The 17,326-nt window shown below is 46.1% G+C and overlaps 1 protein-coding gene across 1 annotated transcript in view; it reads left to right on the top strand.

The window, feature by feature from the left end:
* Window positions 1–17,326, top strand: part of LOC139582751 (uronyl 2-sulfotransferase-like) — a 201,961-nt gene that overhangs the window by 129,757 nt on the left and 54,878 nt on the right. Inside the window, exon 2 of the mRNA XM_071413043.1 lies at window positions 5,006–5,049. Within this exon, the coding sequence (XP_071269144.1) occupies window positions 5,006–5,049 (44 nt within the window). The remainder of the gene's footprint in view (window positions 1–5,005; window positions 5,050–17,326) is intronic.

The raw sequence follows: 17,326 nt of genomic DNA, 5'->3' as shown, positions 1-17,326 counted from the left end.
GTCTGGTGCAGAGATCAACAAGGCCTATGGTGTCATCACTACTGTGTCTCGCCACCTTGGCCTGGATGAGGGCAAGGTTCTTGGCAGTCTGGCGAGGTACACTTCCAAGCAAGGGCTTTGCGATGGAGATGCAATATGGCAGTTGTGCCAACATATCTCATCAGCCACCTGGTGGAAGGGACTCTGTGGATCTGAGGCTCTTTCTCCTGTTTCCTCCATCATCCTCCAAATCCCACCAACATCAGCCGCCTCAGAGCGCAACTGGTCCTTGTTTGGGAACACACACACCAAAGCACGCAACAGGCTGACCAGTACAAGGGTTGAAAAATTGGTGGCCATCCGGGTAAATTTGAGGCTTTCTAGAGCCTGACAATGAGCCATCCTCAACAAGATTGGAAAGTGACAGCGAAGATGAGGCCTCAGAGTCTGATGTTCAAGAGGTGGACATTGAGGAGGTCCAGGGAGAAGACATGGAAGCTTGAGAGGAAGACAACCAAAGCTTTAGTTTCTAGACTATAATTTTATAGATGTATGTTGAAAACGTTTTTGGGAGATGCGATGGATCATTAGGGATCATTCAATATTCCCTTTCTTTTGTTGTTCAGTGAAATCATCCCATGTGAAGAGTCAGCTCATTTAATTAAAGTTTAATTCGTAAATAAATTGTTTGTTTTATTTCTATTGGAAGGATTTAATCTACTTAGTCTACTTATGGTAGGGTAAAAGGTTTCTGTTTCTGTCTCCATATGGTATGGTAAATATATCCAATGCAAAAAACATCTACATTTAAATTGTATTATATTAATTTTCATACATTTCCGTTAATTCCCACGGAAAGTTTCCACCTCTGAATATTCCCCAAAATGTGCAACCCTACTCAAGTGGGAGAGAATGTATACCATAGACGTTTGTATTCCAAACCATAGCATGAAACCATAGAATCCAACCATAGTCTTGTGAATGTAACCAAGGTGTCTAGAGAACTAGATTCGTCTAGAGAAGAACTCCATGGAAGCTCAGTAGATTCCACCGCTCCTGTCGTTGTGGGTGGATGGTAGCTGTCTGTTTTTACGAGCATGTGCCCTGGAAGAAATTAGTTCCAATCCCCGTTGCAAATGAGATACGCACACAGCCCTGAACATGAAGGAATGGGAGGAACTGAAATGTCTGTTTCTCGTTTCCCCACCCTGGGACAACCTCAGATGCCTCTGCACGACCTGCCAATCCAAGCCTCCCTCTGCATTCCTCATTAAGAATGCATTATGCATGTGTGAGTGCATGTGCATGTGTATGTGTGTGTCTGTGTGTGCAGCAGACACACCTGAGGGTGTGTGTGCAGTGCAGCTGTCCCCATATTAATATACTGTTGCAGCTGACAAACTAATGTGCCACAGAAGTGTTATAGGATGTCACGCTGACACTGTATAACTGACTCAGAGGCCTGCAAGGATACTTGCTGGGGTGTGTGTGTGTGTTTGCGTGTGTGTGCATGTGATTCTGACACCAGGCCACTGATCAGATAACTAATTGACCAGAGTCCAAACACCACAGCTATCAGAAAGGGTAAACAGGCTATGTCCGAAATCTCGCTTGTCTACTACTTACTTAAACTGCATACCTGTAGTTACTAATCATACTACGTACTACTTAGTACACACTGTTTAGTAGAGTATGCAGTATGCCACGGCCACAACATACTACTTTTGGTGCGTTCAAGACAACTGGGAACTCTGAAACAAAACGAGCTCAAACTGGAAAAATCGTGACGTCGGTGATCTTCAGGTCGGAGAAGTCGGAGCTCTAGGATGATGCCCAACTTTCCAACTTGTAACTCCAAGTTGGGTGACTGATCAGAAAAAAGAAGGAAGGGAAGCGCTGCTAAGGTACACAGTAGTAAATCTTTGTAGACAGAAGGTGCTCTTTGGTAAAAGAGGTGAATTGGTCATCAAAAAGAAAGGAGAACCAGGCCACTCTTCATATAATTAATGAAAATGCCTTTAATTGTATAGCATGTTCAATGGAAACAAATATTTAAAAAACTCTGATGTGTTTCGGCTGCATGGCCTTTGTCAGGGAGTATAAAGATGATAATACAATGTCTTCTTTTGAACAGCATTTTCCAATTAACCCTGAGTTGAAGAGGGAGTGGTTACAGAATTCATTGGACAGATGTCTTAACAAAATGCAAACCAAGGCTAGTAGAACCACTAGAAAAGACAAAGTGGTTCTAGCCTTGAATAGGATTGGACAAAGTGGTGAGAGTAGGAGAGCCATACATTTTATAGTACACTAGATCACAGCAATGGACCACGGCAGTCCAAACATAGCAGAGGGCAATAAAGCATTGGATGACTGTTCAATTAGATTTTTTCCAGTCAGAGCACGGTTTTTTCAGACTTCCCTGTTGTCTTGAACGCACCGTCAGATACGGCTTCGCAAATGATCCGGCAGTTGTGGAAAAAGTACCCGATTGTCATACTTTAGTAAAAGTAAAGATACCTTAATAGAAAATGACTCAAGGAAAAGTGAATGTCACCCAGTAAAATACTACTTGAGTAAAAGTCTGAAAGTATTTGATTTAAAATATACTTAAGTATCAAAAGTATATTATATATTAATTAAGCAAACCAGATGGCACAATTTTCTTGTTTTTTAAATTTACGGATAGCCACGGGCACATGCCAACACTCAGACATCATTTACAAACGAAGCGTTTGTGTTTTGTGAATCCTTCAGATCAGAGGAAGTGGGGATGACCAAGGATGTTCTCTTGATAAGTGCGTGAATTGGACCAGTTTCCTGTCCTGATAAGCATTTAAAATGTAACGATTACTTTGGAGTGTCAGGGAAAATGTACATTATTTTCTTTAGGAATGTAGTGAAGTAAAAGTTGTCAAAAATACAAATAGTAAAGTACAGATACCCCAAAAAACTACTTAAGTAATACTTTGAAGTATTTTGACTTAAGTACTTTACACCATTGTGAACCGGAATGGATCGTCTGTAGCCTTACCCAGTGATCTTTCACTACAGCGAAGTGTTGTTGTTCTGGGCTAACGTTAGCTAAGTAGCTAGCATTTGGAAAGACGTAATTGGAGTAAACTGGAGTTAACTGTAGGCCTAAGCATGTATCAATTGAAGAGTCTCAACTGAAGCGTGAGAGGAATGCAGTGCTGAGGCAGAGGGCTCGTAATGAGGACGACTGGTTACTACTCTGAACTGTATGTAGTGAGCTTTCTAGCGCCCAAAGCTGCAAACGCATCGCCCAAGGGTGTGCCATACATTGTGCAGGAGAAGTCCAGTGGCTACACGACTCCCAGAGTAGCTAGTCTTTTACAAGATTGTCACCAGACTCCATCTTCATCAACCATCTCCCTGACCACCTTTCTCTGATCAAGCATTGAACTGTCCCTTATTCTTTTTGGAGGATGCATGCACTCAAAGACTTGGCCTCTATTGGCTGACCTAGCCAACTATAGCTAAGCTACTCATGACAATGTATTTAGAGTTTGTTTGCTTTTGATGCGCTTTGAGATTGTTATGAAAAGCGCTATAGAAATGAAATCAATTATTATTATACCAAGATGGTTTATTTAGTTTAGTGGAGCAAAAAGCTCTGATGAAGGCCAAGAGGCCGACATGTAGCTTCAATAAAACACTGAAAGTAGCAAGAGCAGCGTGCAGGTGTGAGTGGAATTGTTGAAGGTGTCTATCATAGTCCAAAACGTATACGCATACACACAGCAGTGTTCTAGAATATTGCACTGTTGGCTTTGATACTTTTTGCCAGTGAGTAGAGGTCCTCTCTTCTCTTTACATTTAAGAACAACTCAACTTCCACCTCCCCCTCTCTCTCTCTCTCTCTCTCTCTCTCTCTTTCTCTATCTCTCTCTCTCTCTCTCTCTCTCTCTCTCTCTCTCTCTCTCTCTCTCTCTCTCTCTCTCTCTCTCTCTCTCTCTCTCTCTCTCTCTCTCTCTCTCTCTCTCTCTCTCTCTCTCTCTCTCTCTCTCTCTCTCTCTCTCTCTCTCTCTCTCTCTCTCTCTCTCTCTCTCTCTCTCTCTCTATCTCTCTCTCTCTCTCTCTCTCTCTCTCTCTCTCTCTCTCTCTCTCTCTCTCTCTCTCTATCTCTCTCTCTCTCTCTCTCTCTCTCTCTCTCTCTCTCTCTCTCTCTCTCTCTCTCTATCTCTCTCTCTCTCTCTATCTCTCTCTCTCTCTCTCTCTCTCTCTCTCTCTCTCTCTCTCTCTCTCTCTCTCTCTCTCTCTCTCTCTCTCTCTCTCTCTCTCTCTCTCTCTCTCTCTCTCTCTCTCTCTCTCTCTCTCTATCTCTATCTCTCTCTATCTCTATCTCTCTCTCTCTCTCTCGCTCTATCTCTCTCTCTCTCTCTCTCTATCTCTATCTCTCTCTCTCTCTCTCTCTCTCTCTCTCTCTCTCTCTCTCTCTCTATCTCTCTCTCTCTCCTTGCCTCTGAATGTTGTAGAGGTGATGGGAAGTATAGCGTCTCAGTGTCTCTGGACGCGCTCCGCTCCGAGTGCAGAGTGGAGAAGAAAAGGCCGCTGTCTGGAGCCTGGTCCTGGAGTTGGAGAGTGGGCTGAAAGGAGAGCATAGATCCTCAGTGTGAGGCGGCCTTAAAAGGGACCCTTTGTCCAGAGATGAAACGACTCCACAACTGGCAGATACTGTATAAATGGGCCGTAGCTCACTCATGATGACATTCCCACACTTTATGTAGATGTGAAGGTCGCTCTGTTTTTCTTAGAAAGATAGTGACTGGTCAGGCCGGGCTATTGGTGGTTATTGACGATTGTTGTGGCTGGATATAGATTTCCTTCCTGCCTGTGTGATATTTATTCAGATATTTATTGGTAACCCTTGACTTGAGGTCACTAGCCTGTGGAATCTTAACTGAATAAAATAGATTTTGCTGCCAGTGGATTTGCCATAATTCGATTGAACACTATTGGACTGTAGCCCTGAATAAATATCTATACCTCTGTTTCTTCACAGGAGAATCCACATATCTCGATGACCACGGACCCCCAGCTCCCCGTGTAAGACCATCACTACAGCACTCCTTCTTTTTCTTTTTCATTACTCTATCACTTCATCTTTCTCTCCCTCACACTTCTTCTGATCCCTCTCTTTCCACCCTATCCCTCTCCTTGTTTTCTTTTTTTCTTTCACACTCCCTTTTCTTTTCTCCATCTCTCTCTTATGTGCTGCCCTGTGTAAGTGAGTGTGACAGTCCAGTCCATGCAAGAAAAGGGTGAGGTTTATGTCTGGAGAAGCTGTGTGTGAACATACTCTAAATACAAAATACTGACAAACACACACACACACACACACACACACACACACACACACACACACACACACACACACACACACACACACACACACACACACACACACACACACACACACACACACACACATGCACACACACTAACACACACACATGCCCACACACACACACTGGGCCTTGTGTCTGGCCAGCTGCATCTGTCTGCCTCTATCTCACTTCTATCCCTCTGGCCCTCTCTATCTCTACCCCTTTCTATCAACCCTCATCCACACTTTCTTTGATCCCCTATTTCTACCCTTCTACTTATCACCCTTTTATCTATAGTGAACAAAAATATAAACGCAACGTGCAACAATTTCAAAGATTTTACTGAGTTACAGATCATATAAGGAAATCAGTCAATTCAAATAAATACATTAGGCACTACTCTGTGGATTTCACATGACTGGGCAGGGGCACAGCCACGTGGGAGCCAGGCCCACCCATTGGGGAGCAAGGCTCAGCCAATCAGAATTTTAAAAAATCCCACAAAAGGGCTTTATTACAGACAGAAATACTCCTGTTTCATCAGACGACCCCGCAGGTGAAGAAGCCGGACGTGGAGGTCCTGGGTTGGCGTAGTTACACAGTGTCTGCGATTGTAAGGCCGGTTGGACGTACTTCCAAATTCTTTAAAACAGCGTTGGAGGCAGTTTATGATAGAGAAATAAACATTCAATTCTCTGGCAACAGGTCTGGTGGACATTCCTGCAGTCATCATGCCAATTGCACACATATGTGACATTGTGTTGTGTGACAAAACTGCACATTTTATTTTTGCCAGCACAAGGTGCACCTGTGTAATGATCATGCTGTTTAATCTGCTTCTTGATATGCCACACCTGTCAGGTGGATGGATTATCTTGGCAAAGGAGAAATGCTCACTAACAGGGAGGTAAACAAATTTGTGCCCAAAATTTGAGAGAAATAAGCTTTTTGTGCGCATGGAACATTTCTGGGATCTTTTATTTCAGCTCATGAAACATGGGACCAACACTTTACATGTTGCGTTTATATTTTTGTTTAGTATATATCATTATCTCTTCTCTCTTAGATCCACCTCTCTTTCAGTCTCTTTTTTTCCCTGTCTCACATTCCCCCTTCTCTCTGTGGGTGAGACACATATTTCTGTGGCCTTCGTAAATGAAGTTGGCTAGCTAGCTTTGGCTACGTGTTCAGAGTTTATCTGACGTGTGTGCGCATGTGTTTGTTCACGTGTGTGTGCGCATGTGTCCGTGTGAGGAGTCTGGCCACGTGTCTCTTTGGAGCTGATCTGAAGGTCTGGCTGTCCTAATTAAGCCTGGTAACATCTGGACAATGTTTATATGTTATTAAGTTGACTTGAAGAGGCCTGTTGAAGTGCATGCTATTAACCCAGGCTAACTTTGAGGTAAAGTACAAGCCAGAGTATTATCTGTCTGAACAGGGGCTGGTCTGAACTGTGGTGTAATGGTCTGAACTGTTGTGTAATGGTCTGAACTGTGGTGTAATGGTCTGAACTGTGGTGAAATGGTCTGAACTGTGGTGGAATGATCTGAAATGTGGTGGAATGGTCTGAACTGTGGTAAGTAGCGCTGAGTTGGGACAGGAGTTTTTCCTGACCCCTTCACCAAGATGAGCTATATGCTCACACTGACAGGAAAGACTGTTGATGAGAGACCTGGTGCCTGGCTCATACCAATCTTGTTTTTGTAATGCTAGGGTTCAACAGAGAGGCTTTTGGTCATCTGGACAGGCTGACTGGTCTCCAAATGGCCAATAGTCAGCCAAAGGCAGCCAGGAACAGCTTGTTTACCACAGAACACAAACACTGTGTACTATTAATGGGTACACATTGTTTTATACGGATCAGATGAGTAAAGGAGGAGGGGTTGCAATTTATGTGAAATCCGAGTTTAACACCTCTGAAATTCTCTCCATTACCAAAGCCAAACATTTTGAATTGCTTGTGGTTAAAGTGAACATATATAAGGACTCCCACATCACTGTAGTCAGCTGCTACAGACCGCCCTCGGCTTCGGGAGACGCACTTAACTCTCTTTCTGATGTCCTGCACAAATCACCTCTATTGGACATTATTCTAACGAAGACCCCTCACAAATACACATGGACTGGGATATTATGTAATGATGTCAGTGGTCACTGTGCAATTGCTTGTGTTAGAAATACAAACATGACCCAAGCCAAACACCGTTATATTTTTAAAAGACATTTTAGACAGTTTGATGAGGAAGCGTTCTTACTTGATCTGTACCATAATATTTACAGAGTAAGTCTGATTCTCGATGTTGACACTGCCTGGGACTATTTTTATATGAAATTTGTGTCGATTTGTGATAAGCATGCCCCTGTGAAGAAATGTAGAATCAGTGGAAGGGACAATCCCTGGTTTTCAGATAACTTGGAAGAATTAATTAGAAAGAGAAATATCTCTTGGGCTCAAGATAGACATACAAATGCTCCTGTTGACTGGGCCTCCTTCAGAGCGCTAAGAAACAAATGCACAGGATTGATCAGGAAGTCCAAATCAGATGACTATTTAAATGCAGTCACAGAGAACCTAAACAACCCTACCAAGTTCTGGAAGCTAATCAAATCAGTGTCAGGTTCTAATGTAGTCTCTGGCCTTCCTGAACATTTAATGGTGGATTCTAATGAAGTGAAGGATAAAGCCAATATTGTAGGGGTTTTTAAACAAGCACAAGTACCTGCTGGTTCAGTTTTTGATAATGGTGGGGCCCAGGCCTCTAATGTCAGCTCTGTTACAGTCAACTATGATATAGGCTCTCATGTGAACCATTTTAACTTTGAGCCTGTTTCTTATGCTGAGGTCTATAAAGCACTAAAAGGCAATAGACAGTAAAAAGTCTGCAGGTCCAGACAACCTGGACCCCTACCTCTTAAAGGTAGCAGCTGGTATTATTACTGAACCTGTGGCTCACATTTTCAACTTGAGTCTCTTGACCAATTCCATACCCAGCATTTGGAAATCAGCTTATGTCCTCCCATTGCTGAAGGGTGGAGATCCCTCAGATGCTAATAACTATAGTCCTATCTCCAAACTCCCTATCCTGGCCAGTCTGAGTCCCTAGTGAACTCACAGTTCAAAAACGTCTTCATTGAAAAGAACATACTGAGCGGGGTTCAGTCTGGCTTTAGATCGGGGCACAGCACCACAACTGCAGCTATGGCAGTGTGCTGCTCTGTGGATTCATCAAAGGCCTTTGATTCAGTTGACCATTAATTCTTGCTACTGTAGCTAGACTTAGAAACATTGGTCTCAGTGAAGGGGCAGTAAATTGTCTTTCTGACAGAACACAATGTGTATATACTGACAATCACATGTCTAGCTTTCTTGAGGTTAATAGAGGTGTGCCCCAAATAGAGGTGTGCCCCAAATAGAGGTGTGCCCCAAATAGAGGTGTGCCCCAAATAGAGGTGTGCCCCAGCGTTCCATTTTAGCTCCTGTGTTGTTCTCAATTCTTATTAATGATTTGGGAAATGGGATGCAACCAGCAAAGTTGCATCTATATGCAGATGATACAGTCATATATTCATGTACACCTTCTCTGGTTCAGGCTGTTGAAGAGCTCCAGAGTGCTTTTCAGTCACTGCAGGCCTCCCTTTATGGTCTTGAATGTACAACAAACTAAATTCATGACCTTTACCAGAGTTAGAACTCCGCCAAAGAACGTTAGCATTGTCACATCTGGTGGCTTATCCATTGAAAAAGTGTCATTTGGTTGGACGACAAGTTGTCCTTTAAAGTTCATGTGGATAATCTTGTGACAAAGCTGAAATTGAAATTGGGTTTTTATTTTCATAATAAGGCTTGCTTCCCGCTTATGGCTAGAAAGAAGCTTGTTCATGACACTTTTCTCTTTGTAATTGATTATGGTGACTTGTTGTATATGCATGCAGCCTCCTCTGTCTTACAGAGACTGGACTCTGTTAATCATGCAGCCTCCTCTGTCTTACAGATACTGGACTCTGTTTATCATGCAGCCTCCTCTGTCTTACAGAGACTGGACTCTGTTAATCATGCAGCCTCCTCCGTCTTACAGAGACTGGACTCTGTTAATCATGCAGCCTCCTCTGTCTTACAGAGACTGGACTCTGTTAATCATGCAGCCTCCTCCGTCTTACAGAGACTGGACTCTGTTTATCATGCAGCCTCCTCTGTCTTACAGAGACTGGACTCTGTTAATCATACAGCCTCCTCCGTCTTACAGAGACTGGACTCTGTTAATCATGCAGCCTCCTCCGTCTTACAGAGACTGGACTGTTTATCATGCATCCTCCTCCGTCTTACAGAGACTGGACTGTTTATCATGCATCCTCCTCCGTCTTACAGAGACTGGACTCTGTTTATCATGCAGCCTCCTCCGTCTTACAGAGACTGGACTGTTTATCATGCATCCTCCTCCGTCTTACAGAGACTGGACTCTGTTTATCATGCAGCCTCCTCCGTCTTACAGAGACTGGACTGTTTATCATGCAGCCTCCTCCGTCTTACAGAGACTGGACTCTGTTTATCATGCAGCCTCCTCCGTCTTACAGAGACTGGACTCTGTTTATCATGCAGCCTCCTCCGTCTTACAGAGACCGGACTCTGTTTATCATGCAGCCTCCTCCGTCTTACAGAGACTGGACTGTTTATCATGCAGCCTCCTCCGTCTTACAGAGACTGGACTCTGTTTATCATGCAGCCTCCTCCGTCTTACAGAGACTGGACTCTGTTTATCATGCAGCCTCCTCCGTCTTACAGAGACTGGACTGTTTATCATGCAGCCTCCTCCGTCTTACAGAGACTGGACTCTGTTAATCATGCAGCCTCCTCCGTCTTACAGAGACTGGACTCTGTTTATCATGCAGCCTCCTCCGTCTTACAGAGACCGGACTCTGTTTATCATGCAGCCTCCTCCGTCTTACAGAGACTGGACTCTGTTTATCATGCAGCCTCCTCCGTCTTACAGAGACTGGACTCTGTTTATCATGCAGCCTCCTCCGTCTTACAGAGACCGGACTCTGTTAATCATGCAGCCTCCTCCGTCTTACAGAGACTGGACTCTGTTTATCATGCAGCCTCCTCCGTCTTACAGAGACTGGACTCTGTTTATCATGCAGCCTCCTCCGTCTTACAGAGACTGGACTCTGTTAATCATGCAGCCTCCTCCGTCTTACAGAGACTGGACTCTGTTTATCATGCAGCCTCCTCCGTCTTACAGAGACCGGACTCTGTTAATCATGCAGCCTCCTCCGTCTTACAGAGACTGGACTCTGTTAATCATGCAGCCTCCTCCGTCTTACAGAGACTGGACTCTGTTTATCATGCAGCCTCCTCCGTCTTACAGAGACTGGACTCTGTTTATCATGCAGCCTCCTCCGTCTTACAGAGACCGGACTCTGTTTATCATGCAGCCTCCTCCGTCTTACAGAGACTGGACTCTGTTTATCATGCAGCCTCCTCCGTCTTACAGAGACTGGACTCTGTTTATCATGCAGCCTCCTCCGTCTTACAGAGACTGGACTCTGTTTATCATGCAGCCTCCTCCGTCTTACAGAGACTGTACTCTGTTAATCATGCAGCCTCCTCCGTCTTACAGAGACTGGACTCTGTTTATCATGCAGCCTCCTCCGTCTTACAGAGACTGGACTCTGTTTATCATGCAGCCTCCTCCGTCTTACAGAGACTGGACTCTGTTTATCATGCAGCCTCCTCCGTCTTACAGAGACTGGACTCTGTTTATCATGCAGCCTCCTCCGTCTTACAGAGACTGGACTCTGTTTATCATGCAGCCTCCTCCGTCTTACAGAGACTGGACTCTGTTTATCATGCAGCCTCCTCCGTCTTACAGAGACTGGACTCTGTTTATCATGCAACCTCCTCCGTCTTACAGAGACTGGACTCTGTTTATCATGCAGCCTCCTCCGTCTTACAGAGACTGGACTCTGTTTATCATGCATCCTCCTCCGTCTTACAGAGACTGGACTCTGTTTATCATGCAGCCTCCTCCGTCTTACAGAGACTGGACTCTGTTTATCATGCAGCCTCCTCCGTCTTACAGAGACTGGACTCTGTTTATCATGCAGCCTCCTCCGTCTTACAGAGACTGGACTCTGTTTATCATGCTGCCTCCTCCGTCTTACAGAGACTGGACTCTGTTTATCATGCAGCCTCCTCCGTCTTACAGAGACTGGACTCTGTTTATCATGCAGCCTCCTCCGTCTTACAGAGACTGGACTCTGTTTATCATGGAGCCTCCTCCGTCTTACAGAGACTGGACTCTGTTTATCATGCAGCCTCCTCCGTCTTACAGAGACTGGACTCTGTTTATCATGCAGCCTCCTCCGTCTTACAGAGACTGGACTCTGTTTATCATGCTGCCTCCTCCGTCTTACAGAGACTGGACTCTGTTTATCATGCAGCCTCCTCCGTCTTACAGAGACTGGACTCTGTTTATCATGCAGCCTCCTCCGTCTTACAGAGACTGGACTCTGTTTATCATGCAGCCTCCTCCGTCTTACAGAGACTGGACTCTGTTTATCATGCTGCCTCCTCCGTCTTACAGAGACTGGACTCTGTTTATCATGCAGCCTCCTCCGTCTTACAGAGACTGGACTCTGTTTATCATGCAGCCTCCTCCGTCTTACAGAGACTGGACTCTGTTTATCATGCAGCCTCCTCCGTCTTACAGAGACTGGACTCTGTTTATCATGCAACCTCCTCCGTCTTACAGAGACTGGACTCTGTTTATCATGCAGCCTCCTCCGTCTTACAGAGACTGGACTCTGTTTATCATGCAGCCTCCTCCGTCTTACAGACTGGACTCTGTTTATCATGCAGCCTCCTCCGTCTTACAGAGACTGGACTCTGTTTATCATGCAGCCTCCTCCGTCTTACAGAGACTGGACTCTGTTTATCATGCAGCCTCCTCCGTCTTACAGAGACTGGACTCTGTTAATCATGCAGCCTCCTCCGTCTTACAGAGACTGGACTCTGTTTATCATGCAGCCTCCTCCGTCTTACAGAGACTGGACTCTGTTTATCATGCATCCTCCTCCGTCTTACAGAGACTGGACTCTGTTTATCATGCAGCCTCCTCCGTCTTACAGAGAATGGACTCTGTTTATCATGCAGCCTCCTCCGTCTTACAGAGACTGGACTCTGTTTATTATGCAGCCTCCTCCGTCTTACAGAGACTGGACTCTGTTTATCATGCAGCCTCCTCCGTCTTACAGAGACTGGACTCTGTTAATCATGCAGCCTCCTCCGTCTTACAGAGACTGGACTCTGTTAATCATGCAGCCTCCTCCGTCTTACAGAGACTGGACTCTGTTTTTCATGCAGCCTCCTCCGTCTTACAGAGACTGGACTCTGTTTTTCATGCAGCCTCCTCCGTCTTACAGAGACTGGACTCTGTTAATCATGCAGCCTCCTCCGTCTTACAGAGACTGGACTGTTTATCATGCAGCCTCCTCCGTCTTACAGAGACTGGACTCTGTTTATCATGCAGCCTCCTCCGTCTTACAGAGACTGGACTCTGTTTATCATGCAGCCTCCTCCGTCTTACAGAGACTGGACTCTGTTTATCATGCAGCCTCCTCCGTCTTACAGAGACTGGACTCTGTTAATCATGCAGCCTCCTCCGTCTTACAGAGACTGGACTGTTTATCATGCATCCTCCTCTGTTTTACAGAGACTGGACTCTGTTAATCATGCAGCCTCCTCCGTCTTACAGAGACTGGACTCTGTTTATCATGCAGCCTCCTCCGTCTTACAGAGACCGGACTCTGTTTATCATGCAGCCTCCTCCGTCTTACAGAGACTGGACTCTGTTAATCATGCAGCCTCCTCCGTCTTACAGAGACAGGACTCTGTTTATCATGCAGCCTCCTCCGTCTTACAGAGACCGGACTCTGTTAATCATGCAGCCTCCTCCGTCTTACAGAGACCGGACTCTGTTTATCATGCAGCCTCCTCCGTCTTACAGAGACTGGACTCTGTTTTTCATGCAGCCTCCTCCGTCTTACAGAGACTGGACTCTGTTAATCATGCAGCCTCTTCCGTCTTACAGAGACTGGACTCTGTTTTTCATGCAGCCTCCTCCGTCTTACAGAGACTGGACTCTGTTAATCATGCAGCCTCCTCCGTCTTACAGAGACTGGACTGTTTATCATGCAGCCTCCTCCGTCTTACAGAGACTGGACTCTGTTTATCATGCAGCCTCCTCCGTCTTACAGAGACTGGACTCTGTTTATCATGCAGCCTCCTCCGTCTTACAGAGACTGGACTCTGTTTATCATGCAGCCTCCTCCGTCTTACAGAGACTGGACTCTGTTTATCATGCAGCCTCCTCCGTCTTACAGAGACTGGACTCTGTTAATCATGCAGCCTCCTCCGTCTTACAGAGACTGGACTGTTTATCATGCATCCTCCTCTGTTTTACAGAGACTGGACTCTGTTAATCATGCAGCCTCCTCCGTCTTACAGAGACTGGACTCTGTTTATCATGCAGCCTCCTCCGTCTTACAGAGACCGGACTGTTTATCATGCAGCCTCCTCCGTCTTACAGAGACTGGACTCTGTTTATCATGCAGCCTCCTCCGTCTTACAGAGACTGGACTCTGTTTATCATGCAGCCTCCTCCGTCTTACAGAGACCGGACTCTGTTTATCATGCAGCCTCCTCCGTCTTACAGAGACTGGACTGTTTATCATGCAGCCTCCTCCGTCTTACAGAGACTGGACTCTGTTTATCATGCAGCCTCCTCCGTCTTACAGAGACTGGACTCTGTTTATCATGCAGCCTCCTCCGTCTTACAGAGACTGGACTGTTTATCATGCAGCCTCCTCCGTCTTACAGAGACTGGACTCTGTTAATCATGCAGCCTCCTCCGTCTTACAGAGACTGGACTCTGTTTATCATGCAGCCTCCTCCGTCTTACAGAGACCGGACTCTGTTTATCATGCAGCCTCCTCCGTCTTACAGAGACTGGACTCTGTTTATCATGCAGCCTCCTCCGTCTTACAGAGACTGGACTCTGTTTATCATGCAGCCTCCTCCGTCTTACAGAGACCGGACTCTGTTAATCATGCAGCCTCCTCCGTCTTACAGAGACTGGACTCTGTTTATCATGCAGCCTCCTCCGTCTTACAGAGACTGGACTCTGTTTATCATGCAGCCTCCTCCGTCTTACAGAGACTGGACTCTGTTAATCATGCAGCCTCCTCCGTCTTACAGAGACTGGACTCTGTTTATCATGCAGCCTCCTCCGTCTTACAGAGACCGGACTCTGTTAATCATGCAGCCTCCTCCGTCTTACAGAGACTGGACTCTGTTAATCATGCAGCCTCCTCCGTCTTACAGAGACTGGACTCTGTTTATCATGCAGCCTCCTCCGTCTTACAGAGACTGGACTCTGTTTATCATGCAGCCTCCTCCGTCTTACAGAGACCGGACTCTGTTTATCATGCAGCCTCCTCCGTCTTACAGAGACTGGACTCTGTTTATCATGCAGCCTCCTCCGTCTTACAGAGACTGGACTCTGTTTATCATGCAGCCTCCTCCGTCTTACAGAGACTGGACTCTGTTTATCATGCAGCCTCCTCCGTCTTACAGAGACTGTACTCTGTTAATCATGCAGCCTCCTCCGTCTTACAGAGACTGGACTCTGTTTATCATGCAGCCTCCTCCGTCTTACAGAGACTGGACTCTGTTTATCATGCAGCCTCCTCCGTCTTACAGAGACTGGACTCTGTTTATCATGCAGCCTCCTCCGTCTTACAGAGACTGGACTCTGTTTATCATGCAGCCTCCTCCGTCTTACAGAGACTGGACTCTGTTTATCATGCAGCCTCCTCCGTCTTACAGAGACTGGACTCTGTTTATCATGCAGCCTCCTCCGTCTTACAGAGACTGGACTCTGTTTATCATGCAACCTCCTCCGTCTTACAGAGACTGGACTCTGTTTATCATGCAGCCTCCTCCGTCTTACAGAGACTGGACTCTGTTTATCATGCATCCTCCTCCGTCTTACAGAGACTGGACTCTGTTTATCATGCAGCCTCCTCCGTCTTACAGAGACTGGACTCTGTTTATCATGCAGCCTCCTCCGTCTTACAGAGACTGGACTCTGTTTATCATGCAGCCTCCTCCGTCTTACAGAGACTGGACTCTGTTTATCATGCTGCCTCCTCCGTCTTACAGAGACTGGACTCTGTTTATCATGCAGCCTCCTCCGTCTTACAGAGACTGGACTCTGTTTATCATGCAGCCTCCTCCGTCTTACAGAGACTGGACTCTGTTTATCATGGAGCCTCCTCCGTCTTACAGAGACTGGACTCTGTTTATCATGCAGCCTCCTCCGTCTTACAGAGACTGGACTCTGTTTATCATGCAGCCTCCTCCGTCTTACAGAGACTGGACTCTGTTTATCATGCTGCCTCCTCCGTCTTACAGAGACTGGACTCTGTTTATCATGCAGCCTCCTCCGTCTTACAGAGACTGGACTCTGTTTATCATGCAGCCTCCTCCGTCTTACAGAGACTGGACTCTGTTTATCATGCAGCCTCCTCCGTCTTACAGAGACTGGACTCTGTTTATCATGCTGCCTCCTCCGTCTTACAGAGACTGGACTCTGTTTATCATGCAGCCTCCTCCGTCTTACAGAGACTGGACTCTGTTTATCATGCAGCCTCCTCCGTCTTACAGAGACTGGACTCTGTTTATCATGCAGCCTCCTCCGTCTTACAGAGACTGGACTCTGTTTATCATGCAACCTCCTCCGTCTTACAGAGACTGGACTCTGTTTATCATGCAGCCTCCTCCGTCTTACAGAGACTGGACTCTGTTTATCATGCAGCCTCCTCCGTCTTACAGACTGGACTCTGTTTATCATGCAGCCTCCTCCGTCTTACAGAGACTGGACTCTGTTTATCATGCAGCCTCCTCCGTCTTACAGAGACTGGACTCTGTTTATCATGCAGCCTCCTCCGTCTTACAGAGACTGGACTCTGTTAATCATGCAGCCTCCTCCGTCTTACAGAGACTGGACTCTGTTTATCATGCAGCCTCCTCCGTCTTACAGAGACTGGACTCTGTTTATCATGCATCCTCCTCCGTCTTACAGAGACTGGACTCTGTTTATCATGCAGCCTCCTCCGTCTTACAGAGAATGGACTCTGTTTATCATGCAGCCTCCTCCGTCTTACAGAGACTGGACTCTGTTTATTATGCAGCCTCCTCCGTCTTACAGAGACTGGACTCTGTTTATCATGCAGCCTCCTCCGTCTTACAGAGACTGGACTCTGTTAATCATGCAGCCTCCTCCGTCTTACAGAGACTGGACTCTGTTAATCATGCAGCCTCCTCCGTCTTACAGAGACTGGACTCTGTTTTTCATGCAGCCTCCTCCGTCTTACAGAGACTGGACTCTGTTTTTCATGCAGCCTCCTCCGTCTTACAGAGACTGGACTCTGTTAATCATGCAGCCTCCTCCGTCTTACAGAGACTGGACTGTTTATCATGCAGCCTCCTCCGTCTTACAGAGACTGGACTCTGTTTATCATGCAGCCTCCTCCGTCTTACAGAGACTGGACTCTGTTTATCATGCAGCCTCCTCCGTCTTACAGAGACTGGACTCTGTTTATCATGCAGCCTCCTCCGTCTTACAGAGACTGGACTCTGTTAATCATGCAGCCTCCTCCGTCTTACAGAGACTGGACTGTTTATCATGCATCCTCCTCTGTTTTACAGAGACTGGACTCTGTTAATCATGCAGCCTCCTCCGTCTTACAGAGACTGGACTCTGTTTATCATGCAGCCTCCTCCGTCTTACAGAGACCGGACTCTGTTTATCATGCAGCCTCCTCCGTCTTACAGAGACTGGACTCTGTTAATCATGCAGCCTCCTCCGTCTTACAGAGACAGGACTCTGTTTATCATGCAGCCTCCTCCGTCTTACAGAGACCGGACTCTGTTA

This window comes from Salvelinus alpinus, chromosome 8 (genome assembly GCF_045679555.1).
Source record: "Salvelinus alpinus chromosome 8, SLU_Salpinus.1, whole genome shotgun sequence".
NCBI classification, from domain to species: domain Eukaryota; kingdom Metazoa; phylum Chordata; class Actinopteri; order Salmoniformes; family Salmonidae; genus Salvelinus; species Salvelinus alpinus.
This window is presented reverse-complemented; position numbering and strand designations above follow the sequence as displayed.